General features: G+C 37.7%; 2 protein-coding genes across 6 annotated transcripts in view; one reads left to right on the forward strand and one right to left on the reverse strand.

Moving 5' to 3' along the window:
* TMEM116 (transmembrane protein 116) overlaps positions 1-24,808 on the forward strand; it is a 109,249-nt gene that overhangs the window by 26,557 nt on the left and 57,884 nt on the right. For 3 of the 5 annotated variants that reach the window (XM_055323366.1, XM_055323364.1, XM_055323365.1), the window contains one exon: positions 1,061-1,192. The exons of the other annotated variants lie outside the window; for them this stretch is intronic. In XM_055323366.1, coding sequence (XP_055179341.1) covers positions 1,061-1,192 — 132 coding nt within the window. The remainder of the gene's footprint in view (positions 1-1,060; positions 1,193-24,808) is intronic. 5 annotated transcript variants of the gene reach the window in all.
* On the reverse strand, positions 9,167-9,988 carry LOC129508388 (MICOS complex subunit MIC26-like). The gene has a single exon (XM_055323369.1). The coding sequence runs from the start codon at positions 9,968-9,970 to the stop codon at positions 9,404-9,406; it is 567 nt and encodes a 188-aa protein (XP_055179344.1). The 5' UTR covers positions 9,971-9,988; the 3' UTR covers positions 9,167-9,403.

Genomic DNA, 24,808 nt, shown 5'->3' on the forward strand with positions numbered 1-24,808 from the left:
AAATAAATAAAATCTTTTAAAAAAATGAAAAGAACAATACAAAATACAAGTTAAGGGACGGCCTGGGTGGCTTAGTGATTGGGCACCAGCCTTCGGCTCAGGTCGTGATCCCCAGATCCAGGATCAAGTCGCACATGGGGCTCCCTGCGAGGAGCCTGCTTCTCTCTCTGCCTATGTCTCTCCCTCTCTCTCTCAGTCTGTGTCTCTCATGAATAAATAAATAAATGTTAAAGAAACACAAAAATGCAAATTAAAGTTAAACAAAATTTTTATTTTGAGTCCTTAACCATATCCCTAAACACTCAGCTGGTGATCTCATTTCCTGTTAGAAGATATTGGCTGTGCAACTAGAGAGTATTTTTAATTTTCTATTTGTGGCATGTCTCCCATCACAAAATTTCTTACTTGTCCATTCTTTTTTAAAAAATGATTTTATTGGGTGGCCCCGGTGGCTTAGCAGTTTAGTGCCACCATCAGCCTGGGGTGTGATCCTGGATACCTGGGATGGTGTCCCACATTGGGTTCCCTGTATGGAGCCTGCTTCTCCCTGCCTGTGTCTCTGCCCCCCCCCCTCTCTCTCTCTCTCTCTCATGAATAAATAAATAAAATCTTTTTTTAAAATGTTTTTATTAATTTATTTCAGAGAGAGAGTACACAAGCATGAGCAGAGGGAGGGGCAGAGCATGATCAGGGAGCCCAATGAGGGACTTGATCCCAGGACCTTGGGATCATGACCTGAGCTGAAGGCATACATTTATCCCAGGTGCCCCTTATTTGTCCATACTTTCCTTTGTTACTATATTTGAAGAAGGAATGTGTCTATGAGTAAGAAGTTCCAATGCTAATCTTTACCCATGAGTAGTCTGATTCCAGGACAGTTGGGTTATTTGCAATTATAAATCCCTTACTACCTGGGGTATTCCTTTACGTTCCCCACAATCCACCAATGATAGAGACCCCAGAAAAATGATGCCCAGGTTTCTCCTAGAGAGGTATAACATAAAAGTAATTGTTACATTCTCCTCACTACATCATTTATGAAGTGATGTTGCTTTGACAGATAAGGCCTCTCTTTTATCTGAGCGTCTCTGACCTTCTCCTGGGGATATGCTGGCTCATTGAGGCACTTCTTTATGGAGCTTCAGCAGCCAATAAGGACATTGTCTGCTATAACTTGCAAGCAGTTGGACAGGTGAGTGGTGCTAGATTGTGACTGTACCTTGTAAGACAGGTGTCCTCAGATCTAAATAGAAAGCAAAGATAATCCATCTTGGATTAACAAGTAGGACCCTCTTGTTTATTGTTATACTTTGAAACAATAGCTTTTATTGTTTTTCCATATTAAGAAACACTACTTGTTTATTAGAGAAAATGTGGAAAATTCAGAGAAGGAAAAGATAATTAAAATCACCCATAATCATCCACATAATATTTTATATGTATATATAAATTAAATACAATATAGATATATTTTATGTATCTTTCCAATCTTTTTCTCTGTAGGTATATGCATTTTAAAACAAATAAAATAACACATTGGGCAGCCCCGGTGGCGCAGCGGTTTAGCACCGCCTGCAGCCCCTGGAGTGTGATTCTGGAGACCCAGGATCGAGTCCCACATCGGGCTCCATGCATGGAGCCTGCTTCTCCCTCTGCCTGTGTCTCTGCCTCTCTCTCTCTCTCTGAATAAATAAATAAATCTTTAAAAAAATAAAATAAAATAACACATTAATACTTTTTGTGATTTGTTTTTATTTTTTAGCATATCATGAATGTGTTTTCATGTAATGGAACATTCTTTAAGAACATATTTTGAGATTAATGCAGGGATTTTTATTAAAAGAATATAATAAACATTGGCATAAGCATTGGGAAATATTACAGATCATCATGTATTGATTATAGATCTTTCACAGATTTTATAATTGGGTTAACCCATACAGTACCATCTGTACATAATGTTTCTCTTGGATTTCTCAGACTTGCTGTGTGGAAAAGTAGAGAAAATGCAAGCTGTATTCACTGCTATGTGTTTCCTTTGAAATTTGCTACTAGAGGGAATATTTCTTTCAATTTAGTTCAATTTAATAGAGAAATAATAACATGTAATTGGTGATATGAAATCCATGTACTAATATATGTTAGCTATCTCATAGGAGTTTTAGTATCATGGAAACATACTCTATTCAGTCCTCCTAATATCTCATAAATTGAGTAACACTGTATTGTTTTCTCAGATAAGGAAATAATATAGTTTTGGAAGTAAAAAAGTCTGCATGGAATTCTGGACCCAGTTAAGCTTTGTAATCTTAGGTAAATACTTAATTTTTCTGAATTTAAGTCTCCTAATCTGTAAAATGGTCATTAATAATATTTGCCTTGTGCTTGGCACAGGTATGATTAGTGTTACTTTTTTTTTTTACAACTTTCTTGAGCTGTACATACAATAAATAACATTATTTACTTATACTTATAATTTTTAAAAAATCTATTTTAAAAAAGATTTTATTTATTTGGGGGGGTGGAGCACGAGCAAGAGGAAGGGGTAGAGGGAGAGGAAGAAGCAGACTCCCCCCTGAGCAGGGAGCCTGATGCAGGGCTCAATCCCAGGACCCCAAATTCATGACCCAAGCTGAAGGCAGATGTTTAACCAAGTGAGTCCAGGCGCCCCTACATGACAATATTTGAAGTATACAGTTTTATCTCTTTTATTTTTATTTTTATTTATTTTTTAATTAATTTATTTATTTATGATAGTCACAGAGAGAGAGAGAGAGAGAGAGAGAGAGGCAGAGACACAGGCAGAGGGAGAAGCAGGCTCCATGCACCGGGAGCCTGACGTGGGATTCGATCCCGGGTCTCCAGGATTGCGCCCTGGGCCAAAGGCAGGCGCTAAACCGCTGCACCACCCAGGGATCCCTATTTTTTTTTAAAGATTTTATTTATTTATTTGGGAAAGAGAGAGCAAGAGAGCACAAGTGGGAGGAGGAGCAGAGGGAGGGGGAAAAAGCATTCTCCCCACTGAGCACAGAACGCCGTGTGGGGCTCCATCACAGGACTCTGAGATCATGACTTGAGCCAAAGGCAGATGTTTAACTGGCTGAGCCACGCAAGGATCCTAATTTTATCTTTTTAAATATAAGTATACTCTTATCAAATCATTACTACAATCAACATTACGACAAACAACAAACATTTCTATTTCCATCACCTCCCCGAATCATTTCAAGTATATTTTCCTTTACCTCATGGAGCATATGAATTATAATAGTTGCTTTTAAAAAATATTTGTTGGATATTTCCAATATCTGGCTCATTTCTAAGTTGGTGTTTGTTGAGTATATTTTCCCATAATAATGGGTGACAAATTTCCTTCTTTGTGTGTCAGGTAATTTAGGATTTCATCATGGATGTTGTGAATGCTATGTAGCATAGACTCTGGGTTCCTTTGTAATTCTCTGGAGAATGCTAATGTTTTTGTTTAGCAGACAATCAACCTGATTAGGTTTAGAATGTGAATTTCAACTTACCATTTTTAGGTTCAAGTTCTCTAAGCCTAGTTTTTTAAGCCTTAGCTATGCTGGTTTAGGGGTGTCATGCGCATGCACAGTGCAGTGGTTAGATTGAGACTTATATGGGATCCTATACAGAATTAGGACATCTGCTTTTCGGGGGCTCTGTCACTTTTGGGATTCCCCCCATACTTTCCTGCCTGAAAGGGGATGTTCTCTGGTTTATGTGGTCTAAAAGACAGGTTTCTATTGGAGTTTTAGGAGCCTTCATTGAGAAGCATCATGTTTGGGGTGCACACTTGAGGAAAAGTTGTAAGACAACAAGAGAGAAAAATTTAGGAAACTCACTTTTGTGCAGTTCACTTTTCCATATTTGACTCCTTTGTTTGATTTTACTTTTCAGAGTCTTCAAGTAGTTGGTTTTATATTTTCCCCAGAGTTTTCCTTTGTAATCAGTGGGAGGGATGGGCTGTAGAGGGCCAATAGCAATACACTAGCTTGTTTATTTTTATTTATTTATTGAGAGAGAAAGAACATGCAGGGGGAGGAACAGAGGGAGAGAGAATTTTTTTTTTTAGAATTTATTTATTCATGAGAGACATAGTGAGGCAGAGACATAGGCAGAGGGAGAAGCAGGCTCTCTGCAGGGAGCCCTTTAGAGGACTCAATCCCAGGACCCTGGGACCACAACCTGAGCAAAAGCAGATGCTCAACCACTGTGCCACCCAGGCATCCTGGGAGAGAGAATCTTAAACAGGCTCCACACTCAGCTTGGAGCCTGATGTAGGGCTCAGTCTCATGACCTTGAGATATGACCTGAGCTGAAATCAAGAGGGGAATATAAAAAATAGTGAAAGGGAATAAGGGGGAAGGGAGAAAAAATGCGTGGGAAATTTCAGAAAGGGAGACAGAACATGAAAAACTCCTAAATCTGGGAAACGAACTAGGGGTGGTGGAAGGGGAGGTGGGCGGGGGGTGGGGGTGACTGGGTGGTGGGCACTGAGGAGGGCACCTGATGGGATGAGCACTGGGTGTTATTCTATATTTTGGCAAATTGAACACCAATAAAAAATAAATTAAAAAGAAAAGGTACTTGGAAAACCAAAAATAAAATAAAATAAAATGAGAATATGTGAAATATTTTAAAAAAAAAGAGTTGAATGCTTAACCAATTAAGCCACCCAGACACCTCTAGCTTATTATTTTTAACTGTGGTAAAGTACATAACATAAAACCATTGTAATAATTAAATTTTTAAAAAATTGTGGTAAAAATTTATCATTCTGACATTTTTAATTTTTAATTTTAAAAATATTTTATTTATTTATTCATGAGAGACACAGAGAGAGTCAGAGACCTAAGCAGAGGGAGAAGCAGGCTTTCCTCTTGGGAGCCTGATGTGGGACTCGATCCCAAGACCCTGAGATCACAACCCAAGCCAAAGGCAGACACTCAACCCCTGAGCTACCCAGGCATCCCCTGAAATTTTTAAATGTACAGTTCAATGTTATTAAGTACATTCACATTGTTGAGTAACTATCAACATCACCCATCTCCAGAAATTTTCATCATCTCAAACTGAAACTCTGTATCCAGAGATTCCACATCTCCCACCAAGCCCCACCATTCTACTTTCTGTCTGTATGAATTTGACCACTCCAGTTATCTCATACCAATGGAATCGTGCAATATTCATCCTTTTGCGTCTAGCCTATTTCCATTAGCTTAATGTCTTCGATGTCCATCCATGTTGTAGCATATATTAGAATTCCATTCCTTTATGAAACTGCATAATATTCTACTGCATACGTAAACCACATTTTATTTATTCATTCATCCATTGATGGACTCCTGGATTACTTCCATCTTTTGGCTATGGTGTATAATGCTGCTGTGAACATCAGTATACAAATACCAGTTTGAGTTTGCCTTGCTCTTAATTCTTTCGAGTATATGTATCTAGGAGTGGAATTGCTAAATCAAATGATAAATCTATGTTCAATTTTTCTAAGGAACTACTGTACTGTTTTCCATAACAGCAGCATCATCTTACAGTTCCACTGCATAAAGTTTCTAATTTCTTTATATCCACATTAACAGTTATTTCTGGTTGTTATTGTTTTTTAAATAACTATCCTAATGGGAGTAAAGTGGCATGTCATTGTGGTTTTTGAGTTGTATTTCTTTAAAGATTAGTAATATTAGTGATGTTGAATATCTTGTGTGATTATTGACCATTTGTATATCTTCTTTGAAGAAATGTTTATTCAAGTTTTTTGTCCATTTTTATTTTTTTCATTTTTATTGATTTATAGGAGTTCTTTATATATTGTGAAAATTACTCATCAAATACATGATTTACAAATACGCTCTTCCCTTCTCTCATAGGTTGGTTTTTCGCTCTGTAGATTATGCCTTTTGATGCATAGAAATGTTTAATTTTGATGTGGTTCAGTTTATTGTTTCTTTGTTGCCTGTGCTTTTGATGTTGTACTCAAGAAATAATTGCCAAGTCTAATGTCATGAAGTTTTCCCCTATGTCTTCTGCTAGGAGCTTTACTCTTAGGTTTAGGTCTTTGATTTTGAATTAATTATTGTATATACATAAAGTAAGTGTCCATGTGCATGTAGATATTTAGTTTTTTAAATAATATTTGTTAAAAAGGCTATCCTTTTCTCACTAAATGATTTTGCCACTCTTGTTTAAAGTCATATGATGTACATGTGACATTTTATTCCATGCTCTCCATTCTGATCCATTAATTCTATATGTCTGTCTTTTTTTAAAGAGATTTTATTTATTTATTCACAAAAGGCACACACAGAAAGAGGCAGAGACACAGGGAGGGAGAAGTAGGCTCCTTGCAGGGAGCCCAATGTGGGACTGGATCCCAGGATCACTCCCTGAGCCGAAGGCAGATGCTCAACCGCTGAACCACCCAAGCGTCCCTCTGTGTCTGTCTTTAAGCCAGGACTACGTTGTTTTGATTATTGTCACTTTGTACTAAGTTTTGAAACTGGGAAGTGTGAGTCCTCCAACTTTGTTCTTTTTAAAGATTGTTTTTGCTAACACAATCCTATGAGGTTACTTAATGGATTTTAGGATGTATTCTTCTGTCATTAGATGGAATGTTCTATAGATGTTTATTATGTTAGATTGACTGATAGTGACCTTCAAGTCTATTAAATTTTTGCTGATTTTCTGTATACTTATTGTATTCATTAGTGAGAGATAGTGATTTTTCTGATAATAATTGTGGATTTATCTATTTCTCATTTTAGTTTCATTATTTTTTGCTTCATGTATTCTGAAATTCTCTTCTAAGGGGTATACAAATTTAAGATTTTTGTATTGTCTTAATTAGATGAACTAGTTGCCATGATGAAATGACTTTTATCCTTGGTAATATTCTTTGCTCTGTAATTTACCTTTTTCTCATATTTATAAAGCATTTCACTTTTGTTATTCTCTTCTTGTTTCACTTTCAATTATCATTAGCATGGTATATTTTCTTCCTTGTAATTTTAAATTAGTTGTATATTTTAATTTAAAATATACTTGTTGTGGGCAGCATATATTTAGGTCTTGCTGTTTTTATCCAGCCCAACAATCTCTGCCCTTTCATTGTATTTTTAGGTCACTTACATTTAATTTGATTGTACTGTTTTGTTGAATCTATCATTTTGCTATTAGTTTTCTGTTCTATTCTTTGTTCCCTTTTCTTTCTTTTTCTGCCTTCTTTGGATTAGTGTACTATCTTTATTATTATCTTTTATCTCCTTTATTGTCTTATTAAAACCCTTTGTTGTATTACTTTAGTGGTTCTGTTACAAGGTTAATAGAATTCATTTTAACTTATCATAGTTTAACTTCAAGTAATATGTTTCTTTACATACAGGGTGAGAAACTTACAATGGAATATTTTCATTTCTCCTCTCCTGGCCCTTATGCTCTTGTCATGTATATTTTATATGGATATTGTAAAGCTCATAATATATTTTTATATCTGCTCAAACATTTAATTATCATTGCAGAGATTTTAAAGAATAAGTAAAAATCTTTTATACTTACTATTTACAATGTTCTTCATTCTTTTATGTAGATTCAGATTTTTATGTGATAACATTTGCTTCTGCCTGAAGCATACTCTTTAACATTTCTTTTTTTTTAAGATTTTATTTATTTATTCATGAGAGACACACACACACACACACACAGAGAGGCAGAGACACAGATAGAGGGAGAAGCAGGCTCCATGCAGGGAGCCTGACATGGGACTCGATCCCGGGTCTTCAGGATCATGCCCTGGGCTGAAGGTGTGCTAAACCGTTGAGCCACCCAGGCTGCCCACTCTTTTACATTTCTTACATTGTGGGTCTGCTTTTGTATGTTTGAAAATGTCTATTTTGCCTTTTTTTTTTAGAGTATATTTTCTGGGTATAGACTTCTAGATTGAGAAAATTTTAGTACTTTAACGTACTGCTTCAGTGTCTTTTTGCTCACACAGTTTCCTTTAAGAAATGTGATGCTGTATCTTTGTTCCTTTCTGCATCTTTTTTCCTCTGGCTGCTTTTTAGGTTTTCTATTAAAATGAGCAATTTGATAATGATGGGCCTTGGTGTAATTTTCTTCATGTTTCTTTTCCTTGGGATTAATTGAGTTTTTGAAACTATGAATTTCTAGTCTTCATCAAATTTGGAAAGCTTTTTTCCATTATTTCTTCAAATATGTTTTCTGTTTCCATTTTCCCCACCACTTGCTCCTTTGAGGCATCCTATTACCTATATATATAATGCTGCTTGAAGCTTTCCCACAGTTCATTGATGCTTTTTTCAATTTTTGGATTCTTTCTTTGCTTTGTTTTTCATTTCGAATATTTTCTATTGTTATGCCTTCAGATTCATTAGTAATTTCTTCTGCAGTGTCTAATCTGTATATATTTTTGATTCGTCCACTTTGGTTTTTATGCTTAACAGCTTAAATAAGGTCTTTAAAAATACCTTCTGTATTTTCACTTATTAAAAACATGGAATAGAGTCTAATAACTTTTACTTTCTTTTACTGCTAATTCTAATATCTGTTTCAACTGTGGGTAGGTTTCAATTGATTGATTATTCTTGTGTGGGTCATGTTTTCCTCCTTCTTTCCATCTAATCTTTGGGTGTCAGACACTGTGAATTTTATTTTTGGAGTACACTAGATATTCCTGTGTACCTATAATCATTCTTGAATTTTATCCTTGGATGCAGTTAAGTTACTTAGAAATAGTTTGAATCTCTCAGATCTTGCTTTTATGATTTTTTTAGTTAGTGGAGTGATGCTTGGTCTCAGGCTAATTATTTCTCACAACTGAGGCAACGCCTTCCTGAATACCTTATGCCCTGTTGAATTATCAGTTTTTTGAATCTTGGTAGTAGGAACTATTTTTGGCCCTATGTGAACTCTAGATACCATTTTCTAATACTTTCAGATGGTTCTTTCAGCTTTGAATAGTTCCCTTACACACATGCACCAATCAGTACTTGGCTGAATATTACAGAAGACCCTCTGCAAATATCCAGGATGCCCTGAGCAGCTCTTTTCTCTCCAGTACTCTGTTCTATGAACTCTAGCAGCCTTAGTCTTCCTGGATTCTCATCTCTATCTTTTTTTTTTAATTCAGAATTTTAATTATGTACATAAATAGCAACATGAGAACCAGGAGTTCTAATGCTGGACATTATCTCTAGGTGAAAGGATTTCCGATTAGTCCACTGGTAGTATGGTATCACCCAAGATAACAAAGAAGCCTGGTATAGTTTTTCCTGAAGAAGAAAGCCAATTTACTACATTCAGTACTGACTTCTCTGCCATTTTTCTGTAGAAAATGCATGGAGTTTCCAATGTTTACCTATAACTTTTGAAAGTTCTCCTTCCACAAATCTTCTACAACTATGTATCCACGTAAACCCCAGTCATATAATTTCTCCCCACTGACCTGGACAAATACGATGGCTTGTTGTGGATAATAAAGAGAGGCAGCTAGTCCCATGAACCCAGGTGGATACACCAGCTTCCTTATTTTTGACCCTCTAGCCAAAAGAAGTCCAACAATGCCAGCAAAACCAATAACACCAAGTCTTGGAAAAAATCCAGGAGGTGCATTTTGTAGATATTCATAGCTGTCTAACCCCCACTGAACCAAGCTCTGCATCTTGGGCTTTGTTTGTGAGTACATTTCCTGACACCAACTTGTATATGGCTCACAATAATGTCGGAGATGTGAAATGCTTTCTTCAAGCTGGGTCCTTGGCTCCTCCACATATTTAGATTGACCCTTAGGAACCGAGTAGAGTGAAAGCTCATTAACCTTCACAGAAGTTTTGTGAGGTGAGTCCCTTTTAGGTGACGCATAGACTTTAAAGGTGAGCAGACTCAGGCTGGCTGGCCCCACAGACCTCCGAATTACCTTGAACATGTTGCTGGCAGAGGTGGCTCCGGCCTCTCATCTCTATCTCCTCAGCTCACAGTCTACCAAGCTCTGCCTCAGTTTTTTCTTCCTGTACTATAGCATGGAAACTCTCTTTAGAAAGTAAGCTGAGGTAGGTGTGCCTGGATGGCTCAGTTGATTAAGTGGCCATCTCTTGATTTTGGCTCAGATCTCAGGGTTGTAAGATTAAGCCCCCATCCAGCTCTGTACTCAGCATGGAGTCTGTGTGAGATTCTCTCCCTCTCCTTTTTATTCTCCCTCTGCCCCTTCCCTGGCTTAGGCACATACATGCTCTTTCTCAAATAAATCAATAAATCTTAAAAATAAATAAATAAAAGTAAGTAAGCTGAGGTAGTCCTATGGCTTATCTCATGTTTCCCATGTTTCAGAGATCACTGACTTTGTTATCTAGTGTCTAGTGTCTTGAAACTATTGTTTGAAATATTTTGTCTGTCTTTTTTGTTTGTTTGCCAGGAAGTTCTTGTTACACCATTTTGGCCAAAAGTAGAAATTCATAAGTAAAGCTTGAGACAGAATTAGCCGAAAAAACTTCAGCATTTGAGTATTCAGGGTTAACTTGGAGGTTTTAGGGGGAATATTTTATTTAAATAGCTCTCAATAAATATCTAAGTTATTCTTTAGAATAGAAAAATGTCGTGGTGCCTGGGTGGCTCAGCTGGTTAAGCATCTGCCTTTGGCTTAAGTCATGATCCTAAGGTCCTGGGATCAGGCTCCCTGCTTCTCCTTCGCCCTCTACCACTCCCCCTGTTTGTGTATACACACACACTCTCTCTCAAACAAATAAATAATCTTTAGAATAGAAGAGTGTCTAGACTGTTTCAGATTAATGTTTCAATATTCCCTGTTGTTTTCCCTCCTGATAAATTCTACCAGCTTGGAGAAAAAAAAATACTGTTTAACTTGGGTCTTTTCTTTATACTGACACACACAGTTTAGATGAAATAGTCCACTGGTTCATTTATTCAACTTTAGGAGAGCGTGAAATACAGGTATCTCCACCTTTTCAAAAGTTTGTTATACACCTCTTTGCTTTTACAAAAGACCTACATGAGTACTTGTACTTGCTAACTAAAAGAAATCCAAAGAGGATTTTGGCCTTTGTGGAAAAGGGCAAAAAGCAAAAATAAGATTCAGTGTTTGTTTTGCAGCAAGCCATTATAGAGGCAGTGTGTACCCCAGCCTGTGAATAGCACCACCAAGCTCTCCCTGGGAATACATTCAACATCAAGCTGACATAACTTTGAATTATGTATGTGGGCATCTGTGCTTTATCTCAATTTATTTTCTACATCTATTAGCAAAGTATTTCCATTAGCAAGGGTATCAGAAATGACAATCATTATTGCATTGTTTTGCTATTGAAATTCATATAATTTTGAGGAAATCATTTGATTTTTATGACAATCATTCTTGCTAGTTGAATGTAACTAAGGATACAGATGAATAGCTAGATAAAGAGATACATAAGTCCAAAACGATCCTGAATACAGGAGCTTCTGTCCCTTTGGAATTGGATGTGTTCACCTGCCCAGAAGCTTTCTGAATCCGGTAGTTTAGATTTTTTTTTAATGGAGGCTTGTAGGCATGATAAATTATTAATTCAATCTCTAGCCTCTCTCCTCATCCTGGGGATTGGGGAGTAGGGTGGAAAGTTCTAAGCCTGAAGTCATGATTTGATCTTTCTGGTAACCAGCCTCTATCCTACAGCTATTCAGGAGCCCACCAAGTACATTAGAACAAAAAGTTCTCCTATCACCCAGGAAATTTCAAAGGATTTAGGAGCTCTGTGTAAGAGCACTTATCATTCTCATCACTCAGGAAATCCCAAGGGTATTAAGAGCTCTGTGTCAGGAACTAGGGAGCAGATACCAAACATATATTTATTATGTCACAAGAGCAAACCCAAACCTAACTCTTTTATCTCTCGCTCTTCATGTTATAAGAGGATCCTGGTACCTAGTTTAATACTCTTTAGAGACCTGGAGACTAAGAAATATATACTTTACTAAAAAATGGAACAATTTTGTTTTTTCAGTTTTTCTACATTAAAATTTTTCTTAATTTATAAAATTAATACATATTCTTGATAAAAATTAAAACACATTTTTGTATACCTGGGGTTTACAAATGAAAAGTGTAAGTTCACCTTCCTTTATTATCCCTGACTTTCACAGTTCAGCCAGTTTAGATTAAATGTCTCTGATTTTCAAAATTGTCCTCTAACTGGTTCTTGAGAAAAAAATTGGGAGTGGGAGGAGGTGGGGACATACCTTAGTTGCACAAGCAGATGAAGAGGTCCTAGATTTTCCAAGAGTCATAGTAAGGAAAGGACTAGTTACCTGATCTAATAAATAAACAAGATATCCAAGTCACTTAATTTAGATTTCCAGTTTCATTCTTTGAACAGGGAGAGTCTTTTTTTTTTTTTTCAAAAAGGATTTTCTCAAAAAACCTTTTTGAAAACTAGTGCCAAGGAATGCCTAGGTGGTTCAGTCAGTTAACATCAGTCTTCAACTCAGGACATGATCCCAAGGTCCCTTCTCAGTAGGGAGTCTGTTTCTCCCTCTCCTCTGCCTCATGCTCTCAAATAAATAAAAAGCCTCTGCCTATTCATGCTCTCAAATAAATAAGTAAATAAGTAAAGTCTTAATGAAACAAATTAGTGCAAGAGTTTTAGAATATAGTTAGTAGTTATTATTTCCACTGAAGCAGAATGAAAGAAAATGAGCTTAAGCAGTTGTAGGAAAATATTTAGTTTGGGTAGAAACCTTGAGGATTGTTAGACAGGAATAAATCATTAGGGTCAGTTTGGTGTTTCCCTATCAAATAGGTATGTAATTTTCATCCATGTGAAATGGATTTGCCAGGTGATAGACCAGATAAGTGGTTCACTGGTTCCTAGACTTCAGGGTTTTACTAATGAGTAAAAGAGAAAAGTGTGAGTTGTCATACTGTTGCTCACCTTCTATTTTGCTAAATTAAGAATACTTTTAAACAACTACTACCTAATTCCATAAAAGGAATAACAATTTATACTAAAAATCTAGGCAAAATATAATCTCAGACTAGAGCATGGACTCTTTAAATTAGTAGATTTAGCTGTATGAAAAATTTAATTACATCACCTATGGTTTTTTTTTTCCAGTATTTTTTAGACCAATGCCTATTTTGTCAGGGATCACCACGAATTTTTGAATTAGCATTTGGAAATTATTGTACTACATAGGTTTTCAAAGCCTTTTCCAGGTTTCGGGTGTGGCTTCAAGACATGCGGATTTTTTGTTTTGTTTTGAGCTTTTTCTCCTGAGGTGGGTGTGGGATGAAAATTAGAGTCAAGCTTATTCATCTCTCTTGGGTTTTTTTTTGAAAGATTTTATTTATTTATTTATTCATGAGAGACACACACAGAGAGAGGCAGAGACATAGGCAGAGGGAGAAGCAGGCTCCATGCAGGGAGCCTGATGTAGGACTCAATCCTGGGACTCCAGGATCATGCTCTGAGCTGAAGACAGATGCTCAATTGCTGAGCCACCCAGGCATCCCAAGCTTATTAATCTCTTATGTTATTATTTTATTTTTTAATTTTTAAAAAAGATTTTATTTATTCATGAGAGAGAGAGAGGGAGGGAGGGAGGGAGAGAGGCAGAGACACAGGCAGAGGGAGGAGCAGGCTCCAGGCAGGGAGCCTGATGTGGGACTCAATCCTGGGACCCCAGGATCAGGCCCTGAGCTGAAGGCAGATGCTCAACTATTGAGCCACCCTGGCGTGTCATGTTATTACTTTGTTTATTTTTTTAAAAAAGAATTTTATTTATTTATTTATGAGAGAACAGAGAGAGGCAGAGACATAGGCAGAGGGAGAAGGAGGCTCCATGCAGGGAAACTGATATGGGACTCAATCCCGAACTCCAGGATCACGCCCTGAGCCAAGAGCAGACACGCTTAACCATTGAGCCACCCAGGTGTCTCCATGTCATTACTTTATTATGTGCCTGGAATTACTGAGCTCTTGCTTGATTTAGGTAATGAAAAGATTTTGTAGGAGACCCAGAGCTGGTCAGGGGTAAACGCTGGCTCAGGAAAGCTCTGGCGCCTTTATGTGTCTTCAGTGAACCGGAACAGAAGAAATCAGTCATTTATCAAGAGCTAATCATTTGTTCTGGAACTTACCTGAGAAGCAAAGTGAGTTTGAGAACTAGACCATCAAATAATTTCATTCTTTGATTAATAAATTGAGATGTGGGATTTTCTAAGTACCAGTGTGTGTGTGTGTGTGTGTGTGTGTGTGTGTGTGAGAGAGAGAGAGAGAGAGAGAGAGAACTCAGCCAACCATTGAATGAATGTTATCATGCCACAATAACACAGAATCAGAAAGCTATAGCATTTGGCTCTGAAAGATGAAATCTGATCCATAGTTTAAGATGCTAAGAACTTTTAATTCTGTTAGGTGATTAGATCTACACCAAAAGGATTATTAATTTGATTGTATATGGTTGTCCCCCAGATCAGTCTTGGGGTCAGGAACAAATTCCATGCTTTTTCCAAAAGGATATAGAAGTATTGCTGTGCTAATATTTCTGTTTATCAGAGATAGCTACTATGGAGAAACAAGATAAGGGAAAAATGATAGTGCTAGATATTGTCCCAGTCTGCTTCTCTATTCTGGTGTTTATTTTGACATAGGTTGAAGTGTCAGCAGTCACCTTTTCTTAGTGAATGAACCAGGTTTCATTTCCTAGAAAAATATGCTAGTCAGATACTTTAGAGACATCAAACCAAGTTGGATTGCAAACAGCATGAAATTTGTAGCCTGGAGTTAAAGCATAGAGTTCAGAGTCAAACAGATCTGGGTTTAAATCCCAGCTCTGAGGGCAGCCCCAGTGGCCCAGTGGTTTAGTGCCACCTTCAGCCCAGGGTGTGATCCTGGATACCCGGGATAGAGTCCCACGTTGGGCTCCCTGCATGGAGCCTGCTTCTCCCTCTGCCCGTGTCTCTGCCTCTCTCTTTCTCTGTGCCTCTCATGAAAAATAAATAAAATCTTAAAATAAAACAAATCCCAGCTCTGATACCTATTAGCTATATGATTTTCAAGGAAGTTCACTTTTCTAAATCTTAGTTTCCCTATGTAAGATGAATACTGCTAGGATTTTTAGGGTTGTCATGAAGATTAAGTTCAGTAACAACTGCCAAGTGCTTGCCCTTAGTGTGAACTATTGTTGTTTTTCTTCTTTTTGGAGATAAAATAGGATATCTGCTGATCTCCTTAAGAACAGAATTCACTTGTAGGCCTTTTGTTTCCTCCCCGTATTTACTGATCTATTACTTTCTGAATCTGGTAGAAAGCAGTCTATTAAAAATATTCTCTTATCTAGGATTAAACTTCATGATATTTGCTTGTTTATATTCTCACTGCCTCTCTGACCTTTTGTACTTAGCCTGCCTAACTCTAAGGCCTACATTTTACAGTGGCTGGGGGTTTGCATGATATTATTATTGTGATTTTGAGGGTCTTTTATTGGTTTAAATATTATAGGAGCTCAAATAAACTTTTGCTAATTGATAGTTGACCTCTCTGGATTTAATCCCATGCTTAAGGGCACTAAGGCATTCTCTATGGGTAGATTTCTGATGTTAGCCTACTTCAGCTAGCTTTTATCTCATTTAGCCATGGTGTACTAACCAACATCTGGTTAATGCCATTGCACCATGTCTGATCTGTAGTAGAACAGATTTCTGTCATGACTAATCCCCTTTGTTAAGGGTAAATTCTCTAAACAACAGCAAGAATCCCTTGTATCTTAGGTCTGTATGTTAGAGGTAGCTTTACCTGTCCTGTTAAGTGTTTTAGGACATCTAGAGTCTACTTTAGAGTGGAATTATCTCATCTTATTTTCTGTTGCTCAGAAAATGGGTTCTGTCTACATAGAGATAAGAATGAATTTGTTCAAAAATGTCATCTAAAAAGTATATTTATACTTGATTATCCTCTTTTTCTATTTTCTATCATAAGCTTGAGCTACCATCTTTTCAAGATGATTTTACAAAGTAGAAAGCCATATTTGAAATTTAGATATCTTCATTTTTTGTGTATGTATTTCTTATTTATTTGTCACTCTTGGAAAATCTCATTTTTGACTAGACTCAGAGGTAGAAGCTCTCAGAGAGGACAGCTCCATCTCTACGTGATCTGTTCTGGCATTTCTCTTTGGCCTCCGTCAGTCTCTTGGCCAAAAGTTTAGAATATTCTGCAGCTTCTTCCTTATTTTTCTTGATGTGCTGTTTCCTCAAAGTAATACACTGATGTTTGTGTTGGAGGACATATGAAGTAACAAGACGATGAATCTCAGGTGCTTTGATTCTAGGTTTCTTACTTTCTTTGTTTAGGGGCTTTCTCACAACATGCTGGCAGACATCATCTTCTTTAGAGAGATTGAAAAGTTTGCAAATTTTGTTGGCTCTTTTGGACCCCAGGTGACAAGGCACAGTGTATCAGTGAGTCCAAGAATATCCTTCTCGCCTTTTTCACAATGACCAAGTTGAGAACACTGAGATTGGCATCTGCAATGCAACCCCAGACAGATTTGCGCTTCTTCTCTCCAGTCCTCCTCAGATGATAGCATGTATGCTCCTTACATAGCAGCAGGCAGACATGGCCATGGGTTGTTAAGACATCGTGTCTTTGTCATTGCCACCACTGATTCGGACCATGTAACCCTTCCATTCTTCACCCAGAGCATCAGCAGCAACTTCTGTGGCCACACACTTCTCATAGAAGGTACAAACTTTGCATTCATCATCCACTTCAATGAGATTCTGGCAGCCAGTAGCTGGGAAAGAGATGTTCAGCTTCATCATGAAGCAGCCTACCACATCCAAGGTGCCATGAAAAAGAGCCATTTTTTTTGGAAAGAGTGAACTAAATAAGCTATTGAGATCTTATTTAGTCTCAGGATTCAATAAAAAAACAAAAAAGCGCCTGATTGAAAACTGAGACTTTGTAGTTACCTTTTGGATCTGTTTTAGACTAATGTAGGGGATATTTGGGGCAAATAAATTCACACATAAATTTTTTACTAATTTATTTTTAATTTTTTTTTAGATTTTTTTATGTATGAGAGAGAGAGAGAGAGAGAGAGGCGCAGAGACATAGGCAGAGGGAGAAGCAGGCTTCATGCAGGAAGCCTGATGTGGGACTCGATCCCAGGACCCAGGGATCATGCCCTGAACCAAAGGCAGATGCACAATCGCTGAGCCACCCAGGCGTCCCAATTTTTTACTAATTTAATAATAGAAGTAAACTTGTTTCTGCCACTTAGCTGACCTTAAATAAGTCCTGTTATAATACTAGTTTTGGTGTTTTCATCACAAAAATAGGATGAAATGTCATTATGTATATAAAAGTACTTCTGTGTTATAAAGCATTATACAAATATAAGGTTGAGTAGAAGATTCTTATTCGTCTTCCCTATTATAAATTCTTTTTTATACATGGTAGTCATTCAATAGCTATTTGCCTCACTGGGATTTTAGGAGAATAAAGATTATGGCTTTGGTGAGTTGTTAGTATTTCAAAAGAATACAAAGTAGTTAGGATGATGCATTTGTTATTAGTCACCTCTGTTTGATATTGAAGAATGTTAACGTTATTCATAGTCATCAAGGTTATTAACAATACTCTCAGGCTTTAAATTTTTAAATCTGAAAGCTACAAGTAATGTCAAATTTAGAGTATTTACATATCTAGTGCGAGGATGGAGGAATCCATCAGATATGATGAGATCCTGGTTCCCTCTACTGGGCTTAAATGAAATTATGTTTTTTTTTAATTTTAGGTTTTTATTTTAATTCCAGTTATATTAGTTTCAACTGCTATATATAGCAATTCAACACTTCCATACATCACCTGCTGCTCATCATCACAGGTGAACTCCTTAATCCCCATAACCTATTTTACCCAAGCCCCTACCCCCTTCCCCTCTGGTAACCATTAATTCTCTATAACTAAAGGTCTGTTTCTTGGTTTCTTTCTCTCTTTTTCCCTTTGCTTTTTTGTCTTGTTTCTTAAATTCATATTAGTGAAAGCATATAGTATTTGTCTTTCTCTGACTTATTTCACTTAACATAATACTCTCTAGATCCATCCATGTTGTTGCAAATGGCAAGACTTTATTTTTTATGGCTGAATAATATTCCATTGTATATGATACATACCTATTGCTTCTTAAAACGTGCTTCCTCGGCATAGAACGGTCAGTCTCTTTAAGTGGCAACAAGAGGAGAGAAGAAGACAAGGGAATCAGATCACGTTTCAAATTATACTGCCAGTGTTGGAGAGCCATGTAATTTAGAGGACACTACTCTCTGCTATAGACCATTACTTCTCTCACATGTTTGCCTTAGTAATGGTGGGATAAGTTTTAGGGATGTTTCTGTACAGATTTTTCCAAAAACTAAACTTGCATTTGCCTATGGCCTTGGATAGAGGAACTCAGAGTTAATAGATGAAAATGTGTTGTTGGGCAGCCCCGGTGGCTCAACGGTTTAGTGCCGCCTTCAGCCCATGGTGTGATCCTCGAGACCCGGGATCAAGTCCCATGTCAGGCTCCTGCATGGAGCCTGCTTCTCCCTCTGCCTGTGTCTCTGCCTCTTTCTCTCTTTCTCTCTCTCTCTCTCTCTGTGTCTTTCATGAATAAATGAATAAAATCTTAAAAAAAAAAAGAAAGAAAATGTATTGTTTACAGTGTGCCAGTCACTATGCTATACTCTGGGGCACACATCCTTTAAGGTTTGATCATGAGATTGCAGAAATTCTGTCACATATTCAGACTCCACTTCTAGTTCTCTTGCAATTTCTACCACATCTGAAGTACTTCCTCCACTAAAGTCTTAAACACCTCAAAGTCATAAATGAGGGTTGGAATCAACTTCTTCCTCACTCCTGTTAATGTTGACATTTTGATCTCTTCCAATGAATCACAAGTGTTCTTTTTATTTTTTTAAGATTTATTTATTCGAGAAAGTGAGAGCATGCGTGAAAGAGAGAGCACAAGAGAAAGGCAGAAGGAGAGGGAGAAACGGGCTCCCCACTGTGCAGGGAGCCTGCCACGGGGCTTGATCCCGGGACCCTGAGATCATGACCTAAACCAAAGGCGGAAGCTTAACTGATTGGGCCACCCAGGTATCCCTTCAAATGTTCTTAATGTTATCTAGAATGATGCATCTTTTCCAGAGGCTTTCAGTTTACGTTACCCGGATCCATCGGAGAAATCACTATGTGTGATAGCTATAGCTTTATGAAATGTATTTCTTAAATAATAAAATTTAGGGATCCCTGGGTGGCGCAGCGGTTTGGCACCTGCCTTTGGCCCAGGGCGTGATCCTGGAGACCCGGGATCGAGTCCCACATCGGGCTCCCGGTGCATGGAGCCTGCTTCTCCCTCTGCCTGTGTCTCTGCCTCTCTCTCTCTCTCTCTCTCTCTCTCTCTCTCTCTCTCTCTCTGTGACTATCATAAATAAAAAATAATAATAAAATTTAAAAGTCTAAATTACTTGGGCTGCAGACTGGATATTGTGTTAGCAGGTATGAAAACAGTATTAATCTCATTGTATATTTCTGTCAGAGCTCTGTCAATGAGCAGTAATATTTAGAAAGGAGTCCTTTTTTTCTGAGCAGTAGTTCTCAACAGTAGGCTTAAAATATTCAGTAAACAATGTTATAAATAGATGTTCTGTCATCCAGGCTTTGTTTTCATTTCTAGAGCCCAGGCAGTATAGATTTAGCATGATTCTTAAGGGTCCTAGGATTTTCTGAAGGGAAATGAGCATTGGCTTCAACTTAAAGTCACCAGCTACATTAGCCCTAACAAGAAAGTTAGCCTGTCCTTTGAAGCTTTAAAGCAAGGCATTCACTTCTCTCTAACTAAGAAAGTCCTAGTTGGCATCTTCTTTCAGTATAAGGCTGTTTCATCTATGTTGAAAATCTGTTGTTTAGTATAGCCACCTTCAATAATTATTATAGCTAGATCTTATGGATAACTTGCTTCAGCTTCTACATCAGCACTTACTGCTTTGTCTTGCACTGTTATGTTATGGAGATGGCTTCTTTTCTTAAACCTCATGAACCAATTTTCTTTTTTTAAGATTTTATTTATTTATTCAAGAGAGAGAGAGAGAGGCAGAGACACAGGCAGAGGAAGAAGCAGGCTCCATGCAGGGAGCCTGATGTGGGACTCGATCCCTGGTCTCCAGGATTAGGCCCTGGGCTGAAGGTGGCACTAAACTGCTGAGCCACCCGGGCTGCCCTTATGAACCAATTTCTGCTAGTTTCAAGGTTTTCTTTTTCCAATGGATAGTCTTTCCTCCCTTGTCAAATATTAGTTGACCATAAAGTTGAGGGTCCACTTCCGGATTCTCTATTCTGTTCCACTGATCTATGTGTCTGTTTTTGTGCCAGTACCACACTGTCTTGATGACCACAGCTTTGTAATACAACCTGAAATCTGGCATTGTGATGCCCTCAGGTATGGTTTTCTTTTTTAATATTCCCCTGGCTATTTGGGGTCTTTTCTGATTCCACACAAATCTTAAAATAATTTGTTCCAACTCTCTGAAGAAAGTCCATGGTATTTTGATAGGGATTGCATTAAATGTGTAAATTGCCCTGGGCAACATTGACATTTTCACTATATTAATTCTTCCAATCCATGAGCATGGAATATTTTTCCATCTCTTTGTGTCTTCCTCCATTTCTTTCAGAAGTGTTCTGTAGTTTTTAGGGTATAGATCCTTTACCTCTTTGATTAGGTTTATTCCTAGGTATCTTATGCTTTTGGGTGCAATTGTAAATGGAATGGACTCCTTAATTTCTCTTGCTTCAGTCTCATTGTTAGTGTATAGAAATGCCACTGGTTTCTGGGCATTGATTTTGTATCCTGCCATGCTGCCAAATTGCTGTATGAGTTCTAGCAATCTTGGGGTGGAGTCTTTTGGGTTTTATTCTTTTTTTAATTTTTTTACTTTTTATTTTTTTATTTATTTATGATATATATATATATATATATATATATATATATATAGAGAGAGAGAGAGAGAGAGAGAGAGGCAGAGACACAGGCAGAGGGAGAAGCAGGCTCCATGCACCGGGAGCCCGACGTGGGATTCGATCCCGGGTCTCCAGGATCGCGCCCTGGGCCAAAGGCAGGCGCCAAACCGCTGCGCCACCCAGGGATCCCGTCTTTTGGGTTTTCTGTGTAGAGTATCATGTCATCGGCGAAGAGGGAGAGTTTGACTTCTTCTTCGAACTTCTTCTTTGCCAATTTGAATGCCTTTTATTTCTTTTTGTTGTCTGATTGCTGAGACTAGGACTTCTAGTACTATGTTGAATAGCAGGGGTGAGAGTGGACATCCCTGTCTTGTTCCTGATCTTAGGGAAAAGGCTCCCAGTGCTTCCCCATTGAGAATGATATTTGCTGTGGACTTTTCATAGATGGCTTTTAAGGTGTTGAGGAATGTTCCCTCTATCCCTACACTTTGAAGAGTTTTAATCAGAAATGGATGCTGTATTTTGTCAAATGCTTTCTCTGCATCTAATGAGAGGATCATATGGTTCTTGTTTTTTCTCTTACTGATATGATGAATCACATTGATTGTCTTATGAGTGTTGAACCAGCCTTGCATCCCAGGGATAAATCCTACTTGGTCATGGTGAATAATTTTCTTAATGTATTGTTGTATCCTATTGACTAGTATCTTGTTGAGAATTTTTGCATCCATGTTCATCAGGGATATTGGTCTATAATTCTCCTTTTTGGTGGGGTCTTTGTCTGGTTTTGGAATTAAGGTGATGCTGGCCTCATAGAACGAGTTTGGAAGTATTCCATCTCTTTCTAACATTTATTGAAGGAGGAAAGACTATCCACTGGAAAAAAGACAGTCTCTTCAATAAATGGTGCTGGGAAAATTGGACATCCACATGCAGAAGAAGGAAACTAGACCACTCTCTTGCACCATACAGAAAGATAAACTCAAAATGGATGAAAGATCTTAATGTGAGACAAGATTCCATCAAAATCCTAGAGGAGAACACAGGCAACACCCTTTTTGAACTTGGCCACAGTAAACTTCTTGCAGGATTCATCCATGAAGGCAAGAGAAACAAGAGAAAAAATGAATTATTGGTACTTCATCAAGATAAGAAGCTTTTGCACAGCAAAAGATATAGTCAACAAAACTAAAAGACAACCTACAGAATGGGAGAAGAGATTTGCAAATGACATATCAAATAAAGGGCTAGTTTCCAAGATCTATAAAGAACTTATTAAACTCAACAGCAAAGAAACAAACAATCCAATCATGAAATGGGCAAAAGACATGAACAGAAATCTCACAGAGGAAGACATAGACATGGGCAACAAGTGCATGAGGAAGTGCTCCGCATCACTTGCCATCAGGGAAATACAAATCAAAACCACAATGAGATACCACCTCACACCAGTGAGAATGGGGAAAATTAACAAGACAGGAGACAACCAATGTTGGAGAGGATGTGGAGAAAGGGGAACCCTCTTACACTGTTGGTGGAAATGTGAACTGGTGCAGCCACTCTGGAAAACTGTGTGGAGGTTCCTCATAGAGTTAAAAATAGATCTGCCCTATGACCTAGCAATTGCACTGCTGGGGATTTACCCCAAAGATACAGATGCAATGAAATGCCAGGACACCTGCACCCCGATGTTTGTAGCAGCAATGTCCACAATGGCCAAAATGTGGAAGGAGCCTCGGTGTCCTTCGAAAGATGAATGGATAAAGAAGATGTGGTTTATGTATACAATGGAATATTACTCAGCCATTAGAAACGACAAATACCCACCATTTGCTTTGACGTGAATGGAAGTGGAGGGTATTATGCTGAGTGAAATAAGTCAATCGGAGAAGGACAAACATTATGTGGTCTCATTCATGTGGGGAATATAAAAAATAGTGAAAGGGAATAAAAGGGAAAGGAGAAAAAAATGAGTGGGAAATATCAGAAAGGGAGACAGAACATGAGAGACTCCTAACTCTGGGAAATGAACTAGGGGTGGTGGAAGGGGAGGTGAGCAGGGGGTGGGGGTGACCGGGTGATGGGCACTGAGGGGGGCACTTGATGGGATGAGCACTGGGTGTTATTCTAAATGTTGGCAAAGTGAACACCAATAAAAAATAGATTTATATTAAAAAAAAAGTTTTCTACTACAGCTTCCTCACTTCTTTCAGTCTTCATAGAATTGAAGAGAGTTAAGGCCTTGCTCTGAATTAGGGTTTGGCTTAAGGCATTGTTGTGGTTGGTTTAATCTTGTATTTAGATCACTGAAACTTTCTTTGTATCAGCAGTAAGGTGGTTTCACTTTCTTATCATTTGTGTATTTACTGGAGTAGCACTTCTAATTTCTTTCAAGAGCTTTTCCTTTGCATTCACAACTTGGCTAACCGTACAAGAGGCCTAGCTTTTGACCTGTCTTGGCTTTTGGCATGCCTTCCTCACTAAGCTTAATGATTTCTAGCTTTTGGTTTAAAGTGAGAAACACGCTATTCCTCCTTTCAGTTGAACACTTATAGAAGCTGTTGTGGGTTATTAGGAGCCCTAATTTCAGTATTGCTGTGTCTCAGAGAATAGAAAAGACTGAGAAAAGGGAGAGATGGGGGAATGGCCAGTTGCTGCAGCAGTCAGGACACACACAGTGTTTATCAATTAAGCTCATTGTCTTATATGGGTATGGTTTGGAAGCCCCAAACAATTATAGTAGTAACATCAAAGATTGCTGATTGCAGAACACCATTCCAAATACAGTAATAATGAAAAAGTTTGAAATTTTATGAAAATTACCAGAATGTTAACAGAGAGACATGAAATACATAAATGCTGGAAAAAATGGTGCCAATAGACTTGCTTGAGACAGGGTTTCCACAAACCTTCAATATGTAAAAAAAATGGAATATCTGTAAAGAGCAGTAAAGTGAAGCACAATAGAATGAGGGATGCCTATATTTTAAATTATGTTTAATTTTTATTACTTTATATATTAAATAGCCACATGTGTATAGTACCTACTACTCTATTGGATAGTACAGATCTAGATAATAAATGACTTTATAGTTAGCCACTGAAAAATGGAGACCTGGCATTTTACTGTGATCCTATGCATGCTGTTTTTACATGAACTCTTGTGTATTTCACCTAGATCCTTGCTACTCATCTGTTTTCTAACACTGAGACTACACCCCAAATTTTTGTGACTTTCTGTCTTTTGTCTTCTCTGTTATTTTAAAAACAGCTGGCTTTTTAGGGGTGCTTGAGTGACTCAGTTGGCTGAGTGTCTGCCTTCTGCTTGAGTCATAATCCTGGTGTCCTGGGATCAAGCCTCCCTCTCCTTCTGTACACCCCCACTGCCGCCCCCCCCCTCTTGAGCGCACACACACTGTATCTCTCAAATTAAAAAAAATATATATGTATATATATAAAACAAACAGCTTCCTTGTTAGTTTTATTTAAATGTTATTATAGGGTTTTGCAAAACTCCTGTAAATAATGACACATACTATTTTTTGAATGCTTAAACTATGTGCTGTGAACTACAAAAAGTACTTTATGTATATATTATTTCATGTAATTTTTACAGCAATTCTAAAAGGTTGATACTTTCATTCTTGTTTTATGTAGGAGGAAACTGATGCTTAGAGAGGTGTGGGTAAAGTATTAAGAAAAATTCCTTTCTCTGTCTCTGGGGACAAATATGACCTTAGATTAACTTTCTGCTTTTCTTCTGG

Source organism: Nyctereutes procyonoides, unplaced genomic scaffold (genome assembly GCF_905146905.1).
Source record: "Nyctereutes procyonoides isolate TBG_1078 unplaced genomic scaffold, NYPRO_anot_genome, whole genome shotgun sequence".
NCBI classification, from domain to species: Eukaryota; Metazoa; Chordata; class Mammalia; order Carnivora; family Canidae; genus Nyctereutes; species Nyctereutes procyonoides.